The 22,163-nt window shown below is 39.2% G+C and overlaps 1 protein-coding gene across 1 annotated transcript in view; it reads left to right on the top strand.

Annotated features, from left to right (window-relative positions):
* Positions 1–319: 319 nt before the first annotated feature.
* The window catches only part of TMTC2 (transmembrane O-mannosyltransferase targeting cadherins 2), a 221,772-nt gene continuing 199,928 nt past the window's right edge, over positions 320–22,163 (top strand). The window contains exon 1 of the mRNA XM_087723389.1: positions 320–811. Coding sequence (XP_087579515.1) covers positions 729–811 — 83 coding nt within the window. The 5' untranslated portion in view covers positions 320–728. The remainder of the gene's footprint in view (positions 812–22,163) is intronic.

Here is a 22,163-nt window from a genome sequence, read left to right as displayed (position 1 = left end):
TCTTTCTTCCCTCCTCTTTAGCTTCTCCCTCGCCTCCCCTTCTCCTCTCCTCCAGAACCGCCTTTACAAGTAGTGAGCTACGGGATTTGTTCCTCGGCGAAGGCGGAAAAATAAAATAAATAAAGGCAGCGGCAGGAAGAGGCAGCAAGCAAAGCAAGCAAGCGCCGCCGAAACCGAGGGGCGGAAGGCGGACTGTAGCGAGAGAAAGGGGCGGACCAGAGGGGGGATGGCACGCAAGCGCGAAGGAAGCTCGGAGAGCCCCACGCGGGCGCTCGCGGAGCCTCGGCGGTGGTTCTTTCAGTTCAGCTGCGAAGGGGCCTCGGGGCGGTAGGGAGTCGGCAGGCGGAGTGAGCCGCCCGCTATTGGGAGAGCGGAGCAAGGCGGGCAAATTCCGGACAAGGGTTTGGTTTGAAAGGCGGAGCGGCAGCCGCTCTCGCCCTGCCCGCCCGCCCGGCCATGGGGTAAAAAAGGGAGCGAGCGAAACGGGCACCGAAACAATAAAGCGGCTGGTGCTACCGGGCTCCTCCCGCCGCTGACAGCGCCTGGCCGAGTGCGGGGAAAGGAGCGAAGATGCCGGGGGCCGGCAGGCATTGACCGACCCACCCCCTAGCAGGAGGAGGAAGCCGAAGTGAAGCAAGGCGGTTGAGAAAGCGCGCGGTGGATGCGTTACGGGGTTTGGAGCAGCGACGGCAGCAAAGGGAGAGGCGGAGGTCGGCAGGAGCGGAGCAATGATCGCGGAGTTGGTGAGCAGCGCCCTGGGGCTCGTCCTGTACCTCAATACCCTGGGCGCGGATTTCTGCTACGACGACAGGTAATAAACGGAGGAGTTGGAGCTGGAGAGTTGGCGGCTACTCCGGCTGAGCGGCTGCTGCGAGAGGCCGTGCCCTTTCCCCGGGGGATGCCCGCTTGTGTGTGTTGCGTGTTGGGGATGGGGCTTTGCGGTTGTGTGTTCGTAGGGAGGAATGGAGGTTGCGGGACGCGAGAGCACTCTCTGTGCGAGGTGCTCGGGTGGATGCGGCGACTCCTCTTAAGTCGTCCGATGGCTGCAATTCTAAACCTTTCAGTCCCCGAGGTTCTCCTTCACCTGTTGAAGCGGGATTACTCCGATCATTCCTCTTTTTCCTCTACTGGGTAGTTTTTCGCCCATTTCCCCGCCACCTGGTAAATGGAGTTGCTGTTGCAAGTACTCTGCTGTCGAGAAAAAACTCAGATTTCCTCGACTGTCAAGTTACTTTGGTCGAACTAGCCCTACCGGGAATAAACAAAAGAGCCGGGCGGCTGGTAGCGCCAACCGGTCTAATTATAATAAACCTCTAATCCCTTTTCTTCCCGGATCGCCTTTTTCTGTTCCTTTGCAAATGTACCTGCGCTTCATGGAAGGAACAATCTGCTTTGCTTGAGGCTTAATTACATGACCATGTGTGCATGCTATGGTATTTTGTGCCGGAGAAGTGTTATGTTTTCCCTCCCTTCAAAGCAACACCTTAATAGGCCGTTTAAACGATGTTACATCTGGACAAAAAAAAAGGAAGGAGGGGGAAAAAGACACCACACTTTGAATTGTTTCAATTTGTTTCTCTTGACATTCTTGTTTCCAGAGCATAACTTACTTCTGATATCCTCTTAGATTCTCATACACATAGTAAATAAAGAAAATGGAAATAACCTTAACAATTCCAAAGTAGTGATCTGAATCTGGACTTTCTAACTTTAAACTTTTACCTTTTAAATGCCTTGACTGTATCAAGAGAAAGCCACATGCTCTTGTTCCTAGTTCCTAGAAGGAGAGATGATACTGAAAAACTTATTTTTCCAAGTACACCGAACTTGGTGAGAGATTAAGTTCTGAAATAGAAACTTTGCTTTAACTTTACTCATAGGGGCAGTGCTTGCTTGAGAAATCAAAGAGTAGCTGTTTTTAAGTGACTGCAAGTGGGTGCCTGTCCATACATTGTCTTTAAAGATTTGCCTGGCAGGTTTTTTTAAAAAAAAGCATTTATGTTGGGCCTTCGTCTGTGTATAAAACATTGCTAATGGAGTAAAATAAAGGACCTAGGACTTAAATTTGCCTCTTTTGAGTTTGGACTGCTAATGAAAGCTGTATAGAATTGCTGAATAAAATGACACTGATGTCTAGAAATGTCACAGTTGTGCTTGTGTTTCTACCTTTTCTTAAAACCCTGTTTTAGGAAATTGATGAAAAGCTCTTAGTAATTAGAGAAACTTCCAATTTGTTCCTTTTTCAGTGATGTAATCTGATTGCAATTAGAGCAGATGCATAATTAAAATATATTGGGGAGAAGAGCATGCTTGGCTGAGCTTATAAGCCATTCTGGGGGGTTTGTATGGTCCATTGACGTTAAATCATCCAAAAAGTGAGCAGAAGTTTACTCTGACAGCATTTCATCAGCCCCTTTCTGTATGGGAAGTGAATAGATCCCTTGGGTGTGAGTGAACCTGCCCTTCAATAAAGTGTTTGCATTGATAGGAATTTTCTTACATGACTGTAATTTGATACCATAGTATCTAAAATACCCAAACTAAGCTGTTTGTAAGATTTATAGATGGAAAATGTGAAGTTCTGCTTTTATATCTCCATTAGTTTCATAATTATCACTAAACACTAAACAGTATTCAGTGGCTTCAGAGAGAGTGTTTGGAGAGGATTGTTTATAAAGACAAACTGAGGGAAAGCCGAGTGTAGAAAAGCTATCTGTGAAGCCTTTTTAGAGGGTAATACACAGAGAGGAAAAGAGGCATCCTTGCTCTACAAATCATTTGCCCTGCAACACAATCTGCCCATGTTTAATCAGTGAATAGTGCATTTGAGAAGTTTCTTTTGTTTCAGATGTGTTGCACCTGTTGTTATTGGGGAGTTAATGTTAAAGTTAACTCATATGTTCTTTTTGGTTTTACAATGTTGAATGCCAATTTCTGTATCTTTTTAGTTATATTAGAAATAAAGAACTTATGAATTCTTTAAGATATTTAAAAACCTTTAAAGTGTATTGTAGTTCGGTAGTGGTTTTTAAAGGTAGAAAACAAAATAATGCAAAATCCACACAATCTGGGTGAACCCTGTTAATACTAAGTTGCTAGTGTCAGGATATTAAACTGTGGAATGCATTATAACCATGGCTGATAAACTTTGTTTATTTACCAGTAAATTGATTTCTCAAATTAATATGCTTCCCATCCCGTGGTTCAGCTTACATCAAGATAAAACAAGCATTCAGCAATTATAAATATAAAAATGGATTAAAATTACAAAATTAAAAGAAGCTAAAAAACACAGGTTTGGAGACAAGAGATGGGGTGCCTTCTCTGTTAGTCTACAGTATGCTCCTGACTCTTGACATGCTTACAGATATGACAGTTATACTTAGTTTTCTAAGAAAGGCTGCAGTTGTCTGAAAGACAGATTGACGAAACATACTTGTACCCCCAGTTTGTTGGTTGAAGCTAGATCGTAATTCAGAACATTATTCAAGAACATGAACGAAAAGTTTGTTTGTTGTCATTTATTTTTTGTCATTTGTTGATCCTTTGTCTAAAGATCATTGTTGTTCTAGCCATAATTGTACCTTAATGTCATTAGACAAAGTTAGCAACACTTAAATTTTAGCCTATTTATATTTTTTTCATTCATATAATAAGGGGGTATTAAGCTCTCATCAATTACACTGTATTTTAAGCTGTAGGCATGTTAAATTTCTCTAAAAACTAGAGTCTTAAATACTCACTGAATCCTGAAATATACTGCCATGTGTGAACTAAGATTATTGATTATTTTGTGTGCTAGGCCAAATAATTTTATATTATTCTGGGGAGAAAAGAGAAATTGCAAGAGTTTGAAGGCTTTCTCTATACTACTCTTCCGCAATTATTTTGAGAGTTAAGTCCTTAAGCTGAAATGTTGCACTAGTCACAGAGTTACGTTTGTCAAGCTCCCTCTACAAAAATATATATGTTTAAGACAGCAGAACAAAGCAAACCTCCTACAAAAATGAATATAGATAATTTTAATGAAAATAGGTGCCTGTAAAGTGTCCCAAAGGTGTTTTTTCAAAAGGCAACTGTTTTTTCCTTGAAGATGTTTTGCTTCTCATCAAGAAGGTTCTTCAGTTCTCTTCTTCAGCTTCTTGGCTGAGGAGTGAAACATCTTCAAGAAAAATAAACTCCAGTTTCTTTTGAAAAAGTACCTTTGAGACAACCATGACTTGGATGATTGAGAACCTCCATAGACATATGCCAGTAAACATTGGTGGGATCCTACCATTTTAACAACTGGTTCGGTGATCGCGTGCTTCGCTTACTTTGCTCGTGCACATGCCTGATGCATGCTGTGTGCACGTGCACAATTTTGAGAAGACTTCCATATTACTGTTGGGGGAGAAAACAGCTGAGGTGCGGCAATCTGCTCTGCTATGCGACTCAACTGAGAAGATAAAGGTCAGTAAAGCACAGGGGTAGGCGGGTGGGCCCACTTGATCATTGGAGCGAACTGGTTTGCTCCCAGCTGATTGTTGGAGCTACCAGTTTGCTCGAACTAGTCCAAACTGGTAGAATCCTACCCCAGCCAGTATTTTAGGAGCTTTGTAAGATTAGATGATACCCTAATTTTTATACAATAAGATCATTTTCTTAATGATAAAAAATGAAATTAACATGCAGGTATGGCTTAGAATGAGGTTACCTATAGTTCCTCATTCTATTGTGATGTCAAAATTCATTTTAATTATAATTAAATGTTAATACAGGTAATTGACTTGTGACTTTTCACTTAACAGTGATTTAAATTAACAATAGCCTTTGAAAAAGTAACTTATGACCTAAATGTGAACTTACAACTGTCATACATTTACATGGTAATAATTCTGATGCTTAGCATCCAGCTTGCAGTTTTAACAAGTTGCAGCATCCCACGGTCATGTGATCATGATTTGTGACAAAAAACGGCAAACAACTTTGGGAAAACTAGATTTGGATTTAGAACCATGTGAGTCAAATTACAACTCTGGTATCCCCCAATTACAACTGCAATAAAAATAGTCATAAAATTGGGTGCAGTCACATAATGACTTGATTCATGACTGCAACAACTCATTATAGAAATTCTGATCCCAATTGTGTTTTGAAGAGATTTCACTCACTCATTACATGTACATGCACCTAGGTTTATATACATGTACTATAAGTAGCTTTGAAAATATATTGCAGATGTATTTGTTAAATAAATTATAACAATGAATAAACTCTCATTGATTGTTATAGAATAAATAACCTGTTTCTTTAGAGTTTATAATGTTCTCTTGATAAGTAAAAAAGTAGTAGATAGGAATTCAGACAGAACATAAATTCTTCTGGTGTTAATGGGCAGATCAAATTAATCCCAAATGTTCTTAAATATAATGTGAAAACAGTTCAGATGGATCATCCTGAGACCTCTTTGTATTCCACTATCGCATTATTGTTTGGTTTGATTTATATCCTATGTTTATTTTGTACAATTCAATACGGTAGCCACTAGTTTTGGTAGTTTAATTTCATGGAACATAGGTGATCAGTCGCAATCACTTTGGATAGCTGTAGTTATCTTCACTGTCAAAGGGGTGATTCCTCTAAAAAAACAGGGAAGCAACATCAAAAAGAGGATACACCTTCATGTTTGGGATTTTCAAAGAGGCATCTGGTATGTCACTATGCAAAACAGGATTTATGACTAAACAAGCCTAGGCCTGATATAGAGGAAATGTTCTTTTGTTCTTAAATCCCCATATGATATCCTTTATGGTGTATCTTGCTTCAACCAAAGTTTAGTTACAAGACCACACAAATATATATTTTCCCATTTTTTTTCTCTTTGCTGTTAGTCTCTGTCATTCTGATAGAAAGGGGGCACTAAAGCCTATATTTATATACACAGATGATTGTTGCATATTGCTTTTCATGTTGAAATATCAAAACTGCAATAACATGATCTTGAGCAATTTCTTCATTTATGTTGATGATAGTGACTTTTTCCTTTTCTAGCTGCTAAGAAGTGCAAATGCTGAAAATTCTGCAAATTTGCTGCTTAGGGTGAACTTTGACTATATTTTATTCTGATAAATTAAACAAACATAACCTCTCAGAGCAAGTCAAATCCTAGAAGAATATATGTCACTAAGAATCACAATTGTATTCCAAATCATAATACCACAAAGAAGAGGGAGTCAAACTATTCTCCAAGCATCTGAGTGTAGAACAAGAAGCAATGGGTGGAAACTAATCAAAGAGAGAAGCAACTTAGAACTGAGGATAAATTTCCTGACAGTTAGAAAATTAATCAGTGGAACAACTTGCCTCCAGAAGTTGTGAATGCTCCAAAACTGGAAATTTTTAAGAAGATGTTGGATAACTATTTGCCTGAAGTAGTAGCGTAGGGTTTCCTGCCTAGGCAGGGGGTTGGACTAGAAGATCTCCAAGGTCCCTTCCAAATCTGTTATTGTTCTATTCTATAATAGTTTTTAACTGTAGATGCCATGCTACTTATATAACTCCCTTTTTACAACCCATAATGATGTATTTTCATGGTTGGTTTACTGTACAATTTATAACAATAATAGTACTGTCTACTATTCATGGCAATGACATAAATGAACAAATTTTTAGAATTAACAACATATATATATATAGTGATCCTGGTATACAAAATACTCTCCAATGGCCAGTAAACATGCAAACTATTCCTCTTGGGTAAAAACAAATTGCAACATTAGCTAATAATGTGCTGCTTTAAGAGTATTATGTGAGATTTAGAAGGCATCCCACTGACTTTTATGATTAATCAGTATTTATTAATGAACTGGCTATCACAAATTCTCCATATGGCCTACCGTGATATTCTATAATATTGTTTATAAAAATATGTTTTCTAAGCATCTGTTTAAGACTCTCATGTGTGGAGGTATCAGCATATTTATTTCTGTCCATGACTTGTATTCAAATGATACAATTTAGTTAATATAAATCTACTATTTTTAGTCCTAGCTTCTAAAATCAATATGTTATGATGTATTTATCCGTGCTGCCATTGCATTAAGAGTTATAATTTTTTTTCTTTTTGATGTCCTTATTCTGTAGGGACCAGGGGCCTTCAAAACTCTAGGGCTCAACCTGATCCAGTTTTCCCATTCACATGATATGCTACTCCCTTTCTTTTGATGCAGTTAAGTGTGTCTTGTAAACAGGACCTCTATATTGAAATTTTATCTTGCTAACTTGCTTCAGAATAGAAAACTGTTTTGCAAGATTAGCTTCTTTGTCTCTATTCCGCACATCCAATTCTTGTTCTTTTTAAATGGATGTGAATGTATGTTATAGCTGCTAAAGACGCCTACTGCTATAATTGGACTTCTGTAAAGAACAGTTTTTCACTTGAAATTGGGCTGTTTGGTCTGTCTGTCTGGCATATTCAAGTGTCTGTTAGTTATTACTAGAATGTGTAAGATCATTTACAGCTACAGTGAAAGCTACCCACATGTACTCATTATTTTGTTACAAACCCCAAAGCAAAACCAACCAGTACATTTTATGGCTAGTATTATTATGTTGCTCTATAATATTGACTGATAACTTATTTCTACTGAAGTTGATCATTTTGAAGGAACAAAGATTGAATATAAACAGAGCCATTTTACATTTAACTTTTCATTTTGTAATTTAATTTACAGTGTTATGATTGTTTTCATAATTCTAAAAGAGGTAGCTTTAATATTTGAATTGAACAACATGAATATGTGGATTCCCCATAATTATTGAATACTCCACAAGTATTCAATACATTAAACGATAACAAGATCAATCTATGATGGTGTAATTTGTGAAGAGGTAATCTGTTTGTTGGGATGTCTATTGTGAAGGTCTTTGGGTTATTTCTTGTTGTTGTTAATTGTGAAGTTGTGTCTTACCCATCGCAACTTCATGGACAACGTTCCTACAGGCCTGTCTGTCCTCTACGATGCCCCAGAGTCCATTTAAGCTCACACCGACTGCTTCAGTGACTCCACCCAACTACCTCATTCTCTGCCATCCCATTCTTCTCTTGCCCTCAATCATTCCCAGCATTAGGCCTGCTCAAGTGAGCCAGGTTATTTCTTAATTATGGGTTAGTCTATAAATAAATTTTAAAATAGATTATTTCTGGATTGGATTAATGAATTACGTTGATCAGTTGGTCTGTTTACAGTATTCGAAGTGAAACTTTTGAATAACACTCCTTGAAGCATTAAAAGAACTGCATGTCTTGGAAAGCTTTAAGAGCTTCCCAGATCATCACTGAACATTTGTTCTTGTTTTTCTAGTAATCCTCAATGCACATATTGATAACCTAAGGGTGTTTTTAAAGTCTCAGGAGGACAGGCTGCTTCATCACTATGAGGATATTTTTTTCCTTCACATAAATTTTGTGGCACAGTCTTTAATTTTTTCCTCCATTCAATTGTATCTTGGAGATTGCCTGGATATTTCCCTGCAGTTTTATTGGGCAAAATTTGCCATTGCTTCCTTTCTAAGGCTGAGAGAGTGTGACTGGCCCAAGGTCATCCAGTTGGCTTTGTTTCCCTTGATGGAACTAAAACTCAGGGTCTCCCAGTTTATAGCCTAAGGCCAAACTTAGTAACTAACAGTTTTGCTAACTAAATTAGTTAATACATTAAATCTAGAAATCAGCTGAGTTTTTAATAGGTAGGGGTTCAGTTTTAATCAGGAGGCAGCATTAGAAGAAAACATAATTGTATAAGATATACTTTTTAGCAATACAATGATGTTTTATTAAAATTTAATTTATATTTGTATAATGTGCATAATTTGATGGTAATGCAAGTACATTTAATTTTAGTTTTCCAAACCATCTCTGAAAGTCAAAGTCAGTGGGATTAGTTAGCACTTAAAATGGGTTCATTCAAATGTGCTGGGTGGAATAGCTGTTGCTAAAGTCCAGTAGCTCATGTGAAGCCAACCAGATGGATATGAGAAACATAGGCTAGGAATATATTGCTTTCACTTTTTTAGTAGCTGATAGTGGTGAACCATAATACTGAACTAATACAGCACACTAAAAGTCAAAAGAACCATCAATTTTAACCTGGGGTAGTTTGTGATTGCAGTTAATATATGATGACTCGAATAGGAAACTTAACATTGTTTTTTCTTTTGAGTTAAATTTTAGTTTAGCTTTCCATTTAGTTTTAAGTCTATTCATAGCTTCTTGTGTGAGTGGCTGAGATGTGATTCATAGAAGTCTTAGTTTAAGAATATTTTCAGCACACTCCTACATGTGTTCAGAAATATGTTAGTATAGAGTGAGGCTTAGTATTTTAGTTTACACAGCGCTAAAGCATTCTTAAATGGTGGATGTGGAAGTTTTATGGTAAACATTACATCTTTAGAAGGACCTTCTTGGTTTACTTAAACCAGTGTAATTGGTGGCTTTTTCTTGTGTTTTAGAATTTCCATTATCTGGACAATAGCAGTAGTAATTGTATACTATGAATATTGTATAGCAGCTGAAGTGGCGCAGTGGTTAAATGCAGCACTGCAGGCTACTTCAGCTGACTGCAGTTCTGCAGTTCGGCTGTTCAAATCTCACCGGCTCAGGGTTGACTCAGCCTTCCATACTTCCGAGGTGGGTAAAATGAGGACCCGGATTGTTGTTGGGGACAATATGCTGACTCTGTAAACCACTTAGAGAGGGCTGAAAGCCCTATGAAGCGGTATATATAAGTCTAACTGCTATTGTTATTGTTGTAATTGTATAGCCCCAGATGGATGTATTCTTCTGCTGATGGAACTACTGTATATTCTGTCTTGGGAATGTTCTGTTTCTTAAGATCTATCCCTAAGATTTTGGAATAATCTCTGCAATAAGAAGAAATGCATTTTATAAAATCATTTGCTGAATGATTAAGTAGAGAATTTATATAATAATAATGTCTTAATTATTCAACTGTTTGAATTTTCAAAGATAACATGTTGAGGTAGCTTGTCTTTTCATAAAGTTGAGTACTTCTATAAGAAGATAAAAAACAAACATCACTCTCTCCCCCATTGCTAATCCCTGCAATAACAGGTTGTTGAGATTTATTATTGGTTCTTATAGGCATTTGTGAGTAGTTATTTATAATTTTTACTGAAGCAATAATTATGGCTGGTTCCAAGTTTCTCATTTGTTTGGAGGGTTTATATAGTATAATTATATTTCTAGAATTTGTAGCACATGATATTGTTGCATAGGACCTGTCTGCGTCAGAGCCTCTTTCTTCTTGTAATCCTGTAGTTGCTGAACATTTTTAACTTTAAAGTTTTAAAGGATAGATTTGGATAGCTGTACTATGATTTGGATGGCTCCAACTGCTTTTGCTTTTCTGAGGACTATTAAAAGTACCTAGGTTTTTCTTTAAGTGTGAGGACCTGGATGTTAGTAGAACCCAAAATATGTTTGTATTTTATGGAACGGTTATGAACTGGCTTACTTATTATCATTATTTGTTATATCATTTTAATTGGTTGTAGATTTTTAACGTTATTTTTAATACTGTTTTTGCATGCAATGTTCTCTACACAATTACATATTTAACACCAGCGGTTATATAAATGTGATAAAATAAATGAGAGACAGACAGACAGGCATTGTACATTATTGCTCTATCTATTAGATTTTAAATTTTAGGTTTTAATTTTCTGGACCTTTAGGCTAATTTTGAATGATTCTTGAGGTTAAATTCTGGTGTTGTTTTTTTTTGCTCTTTGAAGTTTAGCAACCTTTGAAATTTGACTTTCTTTCCATGTTGGTCATGTGGATTCTTTTTATCTGTTTTCTAAATAGCTGAATTGATTATAAATAAAGGTTACAGATATTGACAAAACACACATACAGAAAAAATCATATGGATATTTGCTATTTGATTCATTGTCAGAAGATTGGTTAAAATGAACTTTTGTACTCTGTTGATATTTTGCATAGGATTTTGCTTTGATTATCAGAGGTTGGTCAGAATGACACTAAATATGAATGTCATTCTTTAAGAGTATCACTGACAGGTTGATGGATACTTTTATTTTTAGGTTTAATGTGATAGTTCTCCAGATAAAGTACTGGAAATATTTTCTTTGGGTTTTTGTTATGGAATTTCAAACAGTGAGACAATTGATTTTGTATTGTAGTCTTTGGAAAATGTGGCACAGTTTTGTTTTTCAAACCCAGCAGTAGTGCTCACTAAAAATGTGTTAATTTGAAGCAGGGGATAATTCATTTTGGCAAAGCTTTGTGTCAATGTATTCCCCTTGTAAAATGTTCATCAAAATAATGACAGGATTTCATGACTTGACAATCAGCATTATATTTTAGATTACTTAAAATGATTTTAATGAATTACTTACCATATATTTGGAAGGTCAGAGTTTTTTTTTCTAAGAGATAACAGAAGGAATCAGCTGTTAAATGCTCCCAATAGAAGTGCTTAAGTCTACTGTAAAGAAATTGTTGAATTACATGAAATCTTTTCCCCTCCCAGGAGCAATAACAGTAGTATCAGTAATTCTTCTGGTCCTGGAAATGAATACTTACAGATAATTGAATCAGGATTTTCCACATGAGTGTACAAAGCATAGCTAGTAGACAATTGGGGTATTTACAGGATTATTTTCTCTTTAGCTCTTGCTAAATTGAGGAAAATTGAACTTTGACTCTTTGATAAGCTAGATTAATATTTTAGACTTAAAAAGAGTCAGTTATCATTCAGTCCCAAAAAATATCTTTTTGGTTGTGATCAAAGCAAATTTCTTTGACTTTAATTAGCAAAGCATATAGGAATGGCATTGGCCAAAATATTGCGATCAGAATGTTTAGTTGTAGTGCCTGATTAAATATTTTATGTCTATAAATAGATTCTTATAGGTGGGAGAGATGTGATAAAGGCAAAGATAAAAAATATTTGTATTTTGCTTCTCAAATCACTTCAATTTATTCAGGTTTTCACATTGATAGGAAGACTTTATAGGTAAAAATATTTGATGTTGTAGGTCAGAGGTGTCAAACTGGTGGCCCACGGGCTGGATGAATTACACACAGGCTATGCCCACCCCAGCTCTGTGAAGGGGAAAAAAACATCTTGAAAAGTCATGTGATGGCAATGTGACTCTGCGGGTTTGACAGCCATGTTGAAGGTGAAGCAATTAAAAAAAATAGGCTTGGGTGCCTGAGAAAGGTATACATAGTTTAACACCGCATCTATATGGTTTTTCCAAAGCATCAATGTAAACTTTTGACATAAAGTAACATTTTTCTCTAAAATGGATGTAAGATATAACCAATTATACTGGATCTAAAATAAAAAATGCAGATAATGTAGGATGTCACTAGGGAATAACATTTAAATATATGGTTTTTTTCTCTCTGTAAATTTAGTGGAAGCAGATTTTTTACCAGGTAATATGTACTCAATATTATCATTATCAAAGTAGCCATATTTGTAGAAATGGTATTTATTTATTTTAAAAGAATAACTAGCAACACTTTATATATTGAAGGGGAATCTTTTTGGAGGTCATGACTGAGCTGCTACTTTTATAATGGCTGAGTGCTATTTGGTTCACACAATACTAAGCATAGCTAAATATACACTATAGCAGGGGTCCCCAACCTCTGGTCCATGGACCAGCACTGGTCCGTGGCATGCCAGTAACTTGGCCATGCAAAGAAGCTAAGTCCTATCTTCGGAATGCAGGCAGCATGCAAAACCATGCCTCCTCTGGTCTATGGAAAAACCTCTCTCCATGGAACCGGTCCCTGGTGCCCAAAAGGTTGGGGCCCTCTGCATATAGGGAAGAAATTTATCCATATATGTAACTAGACTATATAATATGGTAATGTGTTTTATTTTCCTTTTTTTAAGTGGTTTAATCAGTGAGGGAAACTGAGCCTCCTTTTGCCTCTTGGAACATTTCCATTTCATATTTCAACTATAAGAATATCAGTGCTAAGAAAAGCACAATTCTGGAGGCTGGAATATCTAATTTTGCAATGTGTCTTGCCTCCCCATATTGTGTATGGAAACCAGAAAGGTATTAATCACTGGCTGACCAACCCATCTATTTTGAAAGGCACATAATATAAAGGTTAAGGTAAATAAACTGAAAAAACCCCACCTACGGATTCAAATTGTAGCTAATGCACTTTTACTTAACCACCTTTTTAACTTTTATTCTGCATTTGTATCTATGTCTAAGATTAGTATGTTGTACAAAACAAGCTATTACATTTGCTACTTTCATGTTTAGTACTATCTTGGATATTTTTTCCATGAACAAAATGCACATGTGACACCATTGAGAAAATGGAAACAAGTATTGAGCTGGATTTTTGCATGTAATGTCTCAAGAAGGCAATTTGCTAAATAAGAATACACTTCTTTAATCTGAGATATAGAAATAAATTTGCAAAAAATATGACTACAAGGCAATTAAAGTGATGTTGAATTGGGGATCAACTGCAAGTTTTTGTCATTTAAGCAAGCTCAATAAAAAACACTAAGCCATGATGGCTTAGTCAGTAACAGACAGAGCATATTATGGCTTTGCTATGTATGAACCAAGCCAGTATGGAAGTTATAGCCTATTTATATCAGTTCAATAGATGACCCTTGGCTCATGTAACAATTGATATATTTATTCATGTTCACAACAGATAGTAAGTTTTAGCTGATTGCAGCATAATAAGCAGGATGAGATCTGACTAAATATTGGATGGGAGAACATCAGGGAATACTTGGGATAGAGGAGTGGACTGGAAGGTTAGAAAATCCTGGAAGGCAATGACAAACCACTTCCATACATTTGCTGAGAATAAATGGATGTGTCAATGAAGTACCAAGGAAGATTTTGCCTTTACCATTGCTATTAAGTATATGTGCATATTTGATTACATATAATTTCATGATTTACATAAATTCTAATGGTAAGGTGTGTTGTTTTGCATAATTTTCATTCTCTGAAATACAGGAAGCTTGAGATATATGCCGGACAGTAAAAAGGTTATCAGCATGATTGTCTCCAGTCTTTCTCTTTCTCATTAGACCACCTGTAATTAATTATAATACTTAAACACTAATCAAAAATAAAAGCAACAAAATACATTATTATTTTTACTGCAATTCATACACTGAACTTCTTTTTTATACTCTAACTCAGTGTTTTTCAACCTTTTTTGTGCAAAGGCACACTTTTTTCATGAAAAAAATCACGAGGCACACCACCATTAGAAAATGTTTAAAAAAATTAACTCTGTGCCTATATTGACTATATATAAAGTGTTTTTCCCACGGCACACCTTACACTATGTCACGGCACACTAGTGTGCCGCGGCACAGTGGTTGAAAAACACTGCTCTAACCAGAGTATAAAAAGGAGAAGAGGAAAGGGGAGAGGAAACAATGGAAGGATGCTCATAATTTTCCTGACTCAGTGGAAACAGCATCCTTGTGTGGGTTATTCTTGCACCATCCAATAGAACTGAGTCTGCAAAATTTAAATCCCGCCCCTTCCTGCTGAGATTCCCACCTTTTCAGACTCATCAATCTGTTGAACAAGACATGCTATGGGGGACAGAGAAGCTGAGGTGGCCCTTCCTCCCCCTGCCCTGCCAGGAGGAGATATTCCAGGGGCCGCAGGTTCTGCTGTCTCCCCAACAATATGGGTAGCCGCTGACCTGCGCAGTAATGATGCCCCCTTGACATGGCTGCCATCATTACTGAGGCTATTAGACGGCATTGCGGCAGGTTTCCATCAACAAAAGTCCTCTGCCTCCAAAAAGCATACAAAGCGTGGTAAGAAAACAGCAGCCAGGGATCCACCAAGGGAGGCCCCTACCCAGGAGGAACAGTCACTGGGATCTTCAGACAGTTCTTCATCCTCGGGAGATGAGGGGGATGTTCAGGACTCTGAACTATCTGACGAAGAGGATTCTGATCTAGAGCAGACTCCCTTAGCTGGGCTTTTCAAACCTTCTATATTCAGGTCCCTTCTCATCAAGGCCCAAAAGATAGCTAATCTGGAAGCAGCCCAGGCCACCAAGTCCCCATCGACCAAGAGGGATTCGGATGGGCTGGTTTTCACCGAGCCCATCATGCAAAAGGAGGTGGTCGCCTCACCTCCCTTCTCAGATGTGGTCCAGCAGCAATGGAAGTCCCCGGGGTTGGGCCCCTTTCCCATCATCCAAGACAAACACTTGTACAATGTTGTAAAAGTTTTGGCAAAGGCCTTGGAGAGGTCCCTTCGATGGACGCTCCGGTAGCTGCATTGTCCTCGCCTAATGTGGTTCCAAGCAATCCAGAGGATGCCTTAAAGGCAGAGGACAGGAGGATGGAACACATACTCATTAAGGGTCACCAGTCGGCAGCATGGGCGATTAGGGTAGCCATGGCCACTTTCTTCTTTAACAGGACTGCTCTCCTGTGGCTCCAGCAATTGAAGGATAGGCTCCCAGCTTCGGATTTGAGGTCTCACCAGGACCTCAATAAGTTGAAAGCGGCCTTTCAGTTCTTGGTGGATGCCTCCATTAACACGGCCAGGTTTGCGGTTAAAGCAGTCAGGTCTTCCGTAGCGGCCAGGCATCTTCTGTGGCTCCGGCCTTGGCAGGCCGATACCAAGAATAAGTGGTGCTTCGCCTCTGAACCTTTCACGGGGGATAAACTGTTTGGGGCACACCTTGAGGCCAGGCTTGTCGAATCTAAAGATAAGAGAAAAATTCTTTCCTCTGTCTTCTGCAGGACTGAAAATCGGGCTGCTCCTTATCACCTCAGGTTGTCCTTTCAGATCCTGGACGTGGGATATGGTTTCTCCTGTCCAGCCAGACAGTACTCAGGACATCAGGGTCCCCAACAGCAGCAGGACAGGATACCAGCGATTCCCCCCTTCTAGGAAACCCTTCAGAGGTTTGGGAACAACCCGCCCCTTCTGCAGACGAAAGTTACTGAGGCAGAAACCTTCCCATCAGCGGTCCATTGGTCTTTGCCGACTGATGGGAGAAAGTCACGATGGATGCTTGAGTCAGGGAGATGGTAAAAACAGGCCTCTCCCTAGAATTTCTCTCCTACCCCCCCAAAGTGTTTCCTTCTCTGTCCGTATCCTGGGAGTGGGAAAAGAGAAGCCTGGTAGATCAGGTGATTCGGCATCTCTTAGACATCCAGGCCATTCAGCCGGTGCCGGAGGAACAACAGAGACAGGGGTATTACTCCCTTTTGTTCATCGTCCCAAAGGCTTCGGGGGGCTGAGGGCGATCCTCAACCTCAAGGCCTTGAACCGCCATATTGTCTACCAGCGGTTCAAGATGCATTCATTGATGACATCTTGGAGGGCATCTGCAGGGAAGACTTCCTGACCTCGATAGATAGGAGGCCTATCTCTATGTCCTGATCCGTCTAGAACACCAGCGGTTCCTACGTTTTTCTATCAGGGGCACCACTACCAATATCAGGCTCTCCCGTTTGGACTCTCATCTGCGCCCAGGGTGTTCACCAAGCTGCTGGCAGCCTTGGCGGCCCACCTATGGACCCACCCCATATAGCAATAGCAATAGCAGTAGACTTATATACCGCTTCATAGGGCTTTCAGCCCTCTCTAAGCGGTTTACAGAGAGTCAGCATATTGCCCCCAACAATCTGGGTCCTCATTTTACCCACCTCGGAAGGATGGAAGGCTGAGTCAACCCTGAGCCAGTGAGATTTGAACCGCTGAACTGCTGATCTAGCAGTAGCCTGCAGTGCTGCATTTAACCACTGCGCCACCTTGGCTAATATGAATTATGTGCTACCTTGATGACATTCTCTTGTTGTCCCACTCCTAGAACCAGGCCGCAGGGATCTGTGGGAAACCGTAGAGGTTCTGGAAAACCATGGCTTCTCAATCAACTTATCCAAGAGTCACCTAGTCTCAACCAAATGCTTAGTTCACCTGGGTGCCCTCATAGACACCTGTCTAGGTCGGGTCTTCCTGTCAGGGGACCGCCAGTGGAGCCTCTGGGAATTAGCCTTGGCAGTGCAGAGACAGCGCAGGATTCCACTTCTAGAACTGTCCCTACAGCTAGGCAAGATGGTTTCATGCTTTGCAATAGTGCCCTGGTCCAGGCTTCACAGCAGGCCTCTCCAATGGCTGCTCCTGCCGTTCCAGGACAACAGAAGCTGCTTGTTGATTCGGATCCCACTGTCCACTGAGGTCTACAATTCCCTGAACTGATGGTCGTCTCAGGCCATAATGAAGCATTGCTTGTTCCAAGAACCCTGCCGGGTGACCATCACCACCGACGCCAGCATGCTGGGATGGGTGGCCCATTCCGACACAGAGGTGGCACAGGGTCAGTGGACACATATGGAAAAGCAACAAATGATCAATTTTCTGGAGCTGAAAGCGATTTGCCTGGGGCTCCTGTGTTTCCAGCAGTCAGTAGAGGGACAGCATGTGTTAATCCTGATGGACAACATGATGGCGAAGGCCCACGTCAACAGGCAGGGTGGAACCCGGTCCAAGCGGGTTATGAAGGAGGCCCAACAGCTGTCCTGGGCAGAGACTCAACTTCTCTCCATGCAAGCAGAGCACATCGCGGGCACAGATAACATCACGATGGATTGGCTGAGTGATCACAGATAGATCAGGCCGAGTGGGAACTCCATGCAACCCACTTCAGAGAGCTGACCAGATGGTTCAGAGTCCCCGTGGTTGACCTCTTCACCAGCAGCCGCTAATAGAAGGTCCCTCAGTTTTACATGAGGTATGCAACTCCAGGTGTGGAAGGGAGGGATGCCCTGAGATGTCGCTGGCTGCAAGGCCTTCTTTATGCCTTCCCTCCATTTCCCCTAGTCATCAGAAAACTGTTGGAGGAGGGGGAGGAGCCAACATCGCGACGATACGGACATGCGGTCTCGATGCTCTGAGGCTGCAGCTGAAACTTTTGCTGCTGGGTGGTCCAATCGGAACTAAACCATCCCAAAGAGACAGTGAACAGGAAGAATATGTTTTGCTGACCTCAGAGACATTGCAAAGTCCCTGATCGATGCAAGAGAAGTTCTTCAAGCCAGCGACAAAAAATCCAGCCAAAGTTGACAAAGTCGGGGCAGCTCCAAAACGGAATGCTCCAGAAAGAGAAAGTGATTCCAGCTGGTGATGAACTTTTATTGTTTTAAAAAGAGACGGCCTATTAAAAAACTTAAAATTAATTTAAATTGAAAAACAGAAGAAATAAGCGGCGGAATTAAATTTGGAATGGTTTTGGACAGGGGGTTATCTTCCTTTTTAAAAGCTATCTTCATGGATAGAATTTATGCAAGCAATTTAAAACAAATGGATTAAGTTTTCTTTTTCTATTTTTTTTTCTTTTATTATTCTCTGTTATCTATGGACTAAAATTTTCCTCTTTCATTACTGTGGGTGTTCTCCTAACTCGTTTAAGAATCGGACATTTTTTTTAACTTCAAATACAAAAAGATACAAAAAGAAATAAGGAAAATTGCAACATAATATTGCTACTCAGAGGCTGGAAGGTTTGTGTGTTGGAAACAAAACATTCTTTTTTCTCTCACTGATTATTTTGGCTTGGCACTACAAGGTCTCACTGCTTGGTTATAGAGAGTGATAAGAAGGAAAGCATACAGATGTCCCTTTTAAGTATATCTTTAACCAGAAAAAAGTGAAAACAAAACGTTATTGTGAATCTATGCTTAATTTTATTTACCTTCCAAGCCAGAGCAGCTGTGTTTGTTAGTTGGAGATAATGGCACAATTTCAACAGCAGAAAGTTACCTTAAGGCTGCAAAAGTTATTCGCAGAAATACAGAAACTATCAAATACATATGAGAGGATAGAGAAGAAGCTGGAAGACTTAGAGCATCTAACAGCAAAATATGATGAAGAAGTTGAGGATGTTTATCAAGTGAAAAATGTGGTGGTTAAAACCCAAAAAAATTGAAGTGGAAAATGAATATAAAGAAATTAAATTTTCTGATATTTATGGTGATTGGTTTGTCTCTGAAAATGGAAAGAGTAGAATACTGAAAGAGGAACTAAATGGAGGGGAAATTTATCCCAGATGGCAAGATACAGAAGAAGAAAAACCAAAAGAATTTATGGACTTAAAGAGAGAAATTTTATTAGCAATATCATTGATAACACCACTGACAATCAAAAATAAGCTGATTAAGGAAACAGAAGAAGGGCATCGAGATTACATGAGAGATTTTATAAGCAAGGAGTTGCTAAGAGTCCATACAAAGTTGATTAAGGAGATGATTAGAGGATTGACACCACAAATGGCAGAAGATATGAGACTGTTTTGCTACTGAAAAGATACAAGTTGATAGTTGGAAGAGTATAATGTAAAATTAGATAAACTTAGTGAATTTAGCGACAATAGATATAGTCAAATAAATAATTGATAATGTTACTATTGTATACAATGTGTAGTGTCATGATGAGTAATAATTGGATATGAATATTGAATGATACCCATGAAAGGAAGATTAGAAATCCCTTTGGATTATATATAAAGGTTAATTAAAAAAAGAACTAAGTTAAATACAGTTAAAGCTTTGATTATTAGGGGGAAAGTATTATGATACAGGATATAGTTAAATAAAGGAGGGATAGGGATAACAACGTACATATAGATATGGGTATAACATAAGGAAACTGGATGTAAATTGTAAATAGTGATTTGGAAAGGAGGATTAGAAAATTTTGTTATTAAATAATATGGATGTTTAGCTAGAATAGGACATAAGGGTTCAGTGTCAATGGAGGATTTTAGAAATAGTAAATGAAGGGCCAGTATGTGGTTATGTATTAAATCTTGGTATATTTTATGATGAAGGACGTTTAAATAATTATAGTCAAATGAAAATGGAGATATGATGATGGTAATATGTATAAATATCTGAGGTAAAATATTTGCATTAATATGAATTATATTTGTTGACTGTGGAAGAGATGCATGAAAGTATTTTTGTAACCAATTGATATACTTTCTACAACATGTAAAGAAAGATGTTTGTTTTGAAAATTAAAAATAAAAAAATATTTAAAAAAAGAAAACTGTTGGAGGAGAGGGTGGAGTTAATCCTCCTAGCTCCTCACTGGCCACATCATCCGTGGTTCACAGATCTCCTGTCTCTGTCGGTTGCTGCCCTGTAGAGGATACCCCTCTCCAACACGTCTCTCTTCCAAGGGGCCATGTCACATCCGGACCCACAGTAGGTCAAGTTGACCGCATGGAGGTTGAGCGACGCTCAATGACGACTGAGGGCTGTTTTACAGCAGATCAGGGTTAGTCAGAGGAATAGGTCCCAGACTGTTTCCTACCCATAACGTTGGATAAGCTTGGTAGGTCCCACACAAGGATGCTGTCTCCACTGAGTCAGGAAAATGTAGCATTGGCTTACCTGATACGTTCACTTTCTAAAGAAGTGGAGACAGCATCCTGTCCCACCCTTAGGGTCCGGGCCGTATTGAGGGAGAGATATCATCCTTTTCCGTATGTCTGTACATATATGCATAAAATTGCTAAGAATAATAAATAAAAGAATTGTTCTGAAAGGTATATCAGACAAACTGGAAGAGAATCTAGGATTCCTTCTGGAAAAGCATGGCATAATATACCTATAGTTCAGCGGTTCCCAACCTTTCTGGCATGGAGGAGGTGGCAACAGCAGAGAGGGAGAGGGGATTGTTTCATGCCTGTGCGCCACTTTCACAAATGCAGTTTTTTGTGCACAGGCACATGTATGTGCTCATCGCTTCTGCGGGCTACGTTCTGAATGGGCTGCAGCTGGGCACTAGGCCACAGATTGGGGTTGGGGATCCCTGCTGTAGTGAAACTGTAACAAAGTGTGTGCCATATCTAATTGCTGCTTGATCCTTCTGTACTATTCTCTCACCTTTATGTCCTTTCCTTCCATTTTTGTACTCTCTCCACCCAAAAACAATCTTGTCTTGGTGGCTGCTTTTAATATTTTCTTGGGGATTCTTTTTAGTGATAAAAAAGAGGACCTAAAGCAATCATTCTGTTATAAGACTATATTATTTGATATTCTGAGGAAGTAGAATGTAATCCATGAAAATATATGCAATAATAAATTTGTTAGCCATAAAACTATAGCATACTTATCAACAAAAATAAACTTATTTCGGATTTCAATGCTTCGAATTACGTAGTGCCAGGTCATATTAATGTTTGTAAATTTAACAAATCCTTTGGTGTTAAATAATAAAATAAGGATGTATAATGTAATCAGAAGGAAAATGACCTCTTTTTTTTCTCAGGCTAAAAATAAAAACAGTCTGTATGGCTTCATAGGTAGTAGATGTGGCACAGAGCCCAAGAGACTAAAATTGTTTCAGTTGCACTACTGGTGGATGGTTAAGAATCTAGGTTTTTCTCTCTCTGATGTGCTTTGTCCATCATATCATTCAGACCTTACAGTAAAAAAAAAAAAAGATATGTTTACAAAATCCTGATCTCATTTACGTGTTTCTAAATTATATTGGCAGCATGCTTTTAAACAGCAGAACTCATCCATACAAGTAACAAAAAGGAAGTGGATGTCTTCAATATAAGTGATCTAAAGCGCGCACGCAGCCAAATGGTACCAACTGGTACAGGAACCCACCCCTGGTTTAGGCATGAAAAATAATAAGAATTTGTTCATTTTAATACATGCTACTAAATGTATAAACTTCTTGATTCTATTATAGCTTGTGTGTATGTGTGTGTGTGTGTGTAAATAGAGAACATGTATATTTACCTCCCAGTCAGATTATAGGAATGCACCGTACCATCTGGAAGTGTAACCACTCCAGAATGCAGCAGTATTATTAGTTATGGAGGCATCATGGTAGCTCATGTGTTGTGGCCCAGCAGGTGCCGTTGGAGCTGCCACCAGACTCTGACAGTGAGGGGCCCTCTGAGTCGGCTCTGGAGGATGTGGAGGACCCTGGACAGGGTTTCGACTCCGAGCAGGGCACAGAGAGGCTGGTTGGCCACCAGGAGGCACCTGAGCCTTGGACCAGTGAGGAGGAGACAAGGGAGAATGAGCCGGAGGCCAGTAGTGAATTGTTCCTGGATGCAAGCCATCGAAGAG

The sequence above is a fragment of the Thamnophis sirtalis genome, unplaced genomic scaffold (genome assembly GCF_051295495.1).
Source record: "Thamnophis sirtalis isolate CommonGarterSnake01/CBP01778 unplaced genomic scaffold, rThaSir2_p1.2 scaffold_9, whole genome shotgun sequence".
NCBI classification, from domain to species: domain Eukaryota; kingdom Metazoa; phylum Chordata; class Lepidosauria; order Squamata; family Natricidae; genus Thamnophis; species Thamnophis sirtalis.
The sequence above is the reverse complement of the archived record's forward strand: the minus strand, read 5'-3'. Positions and strand labels throughout refer to the sequence as shown.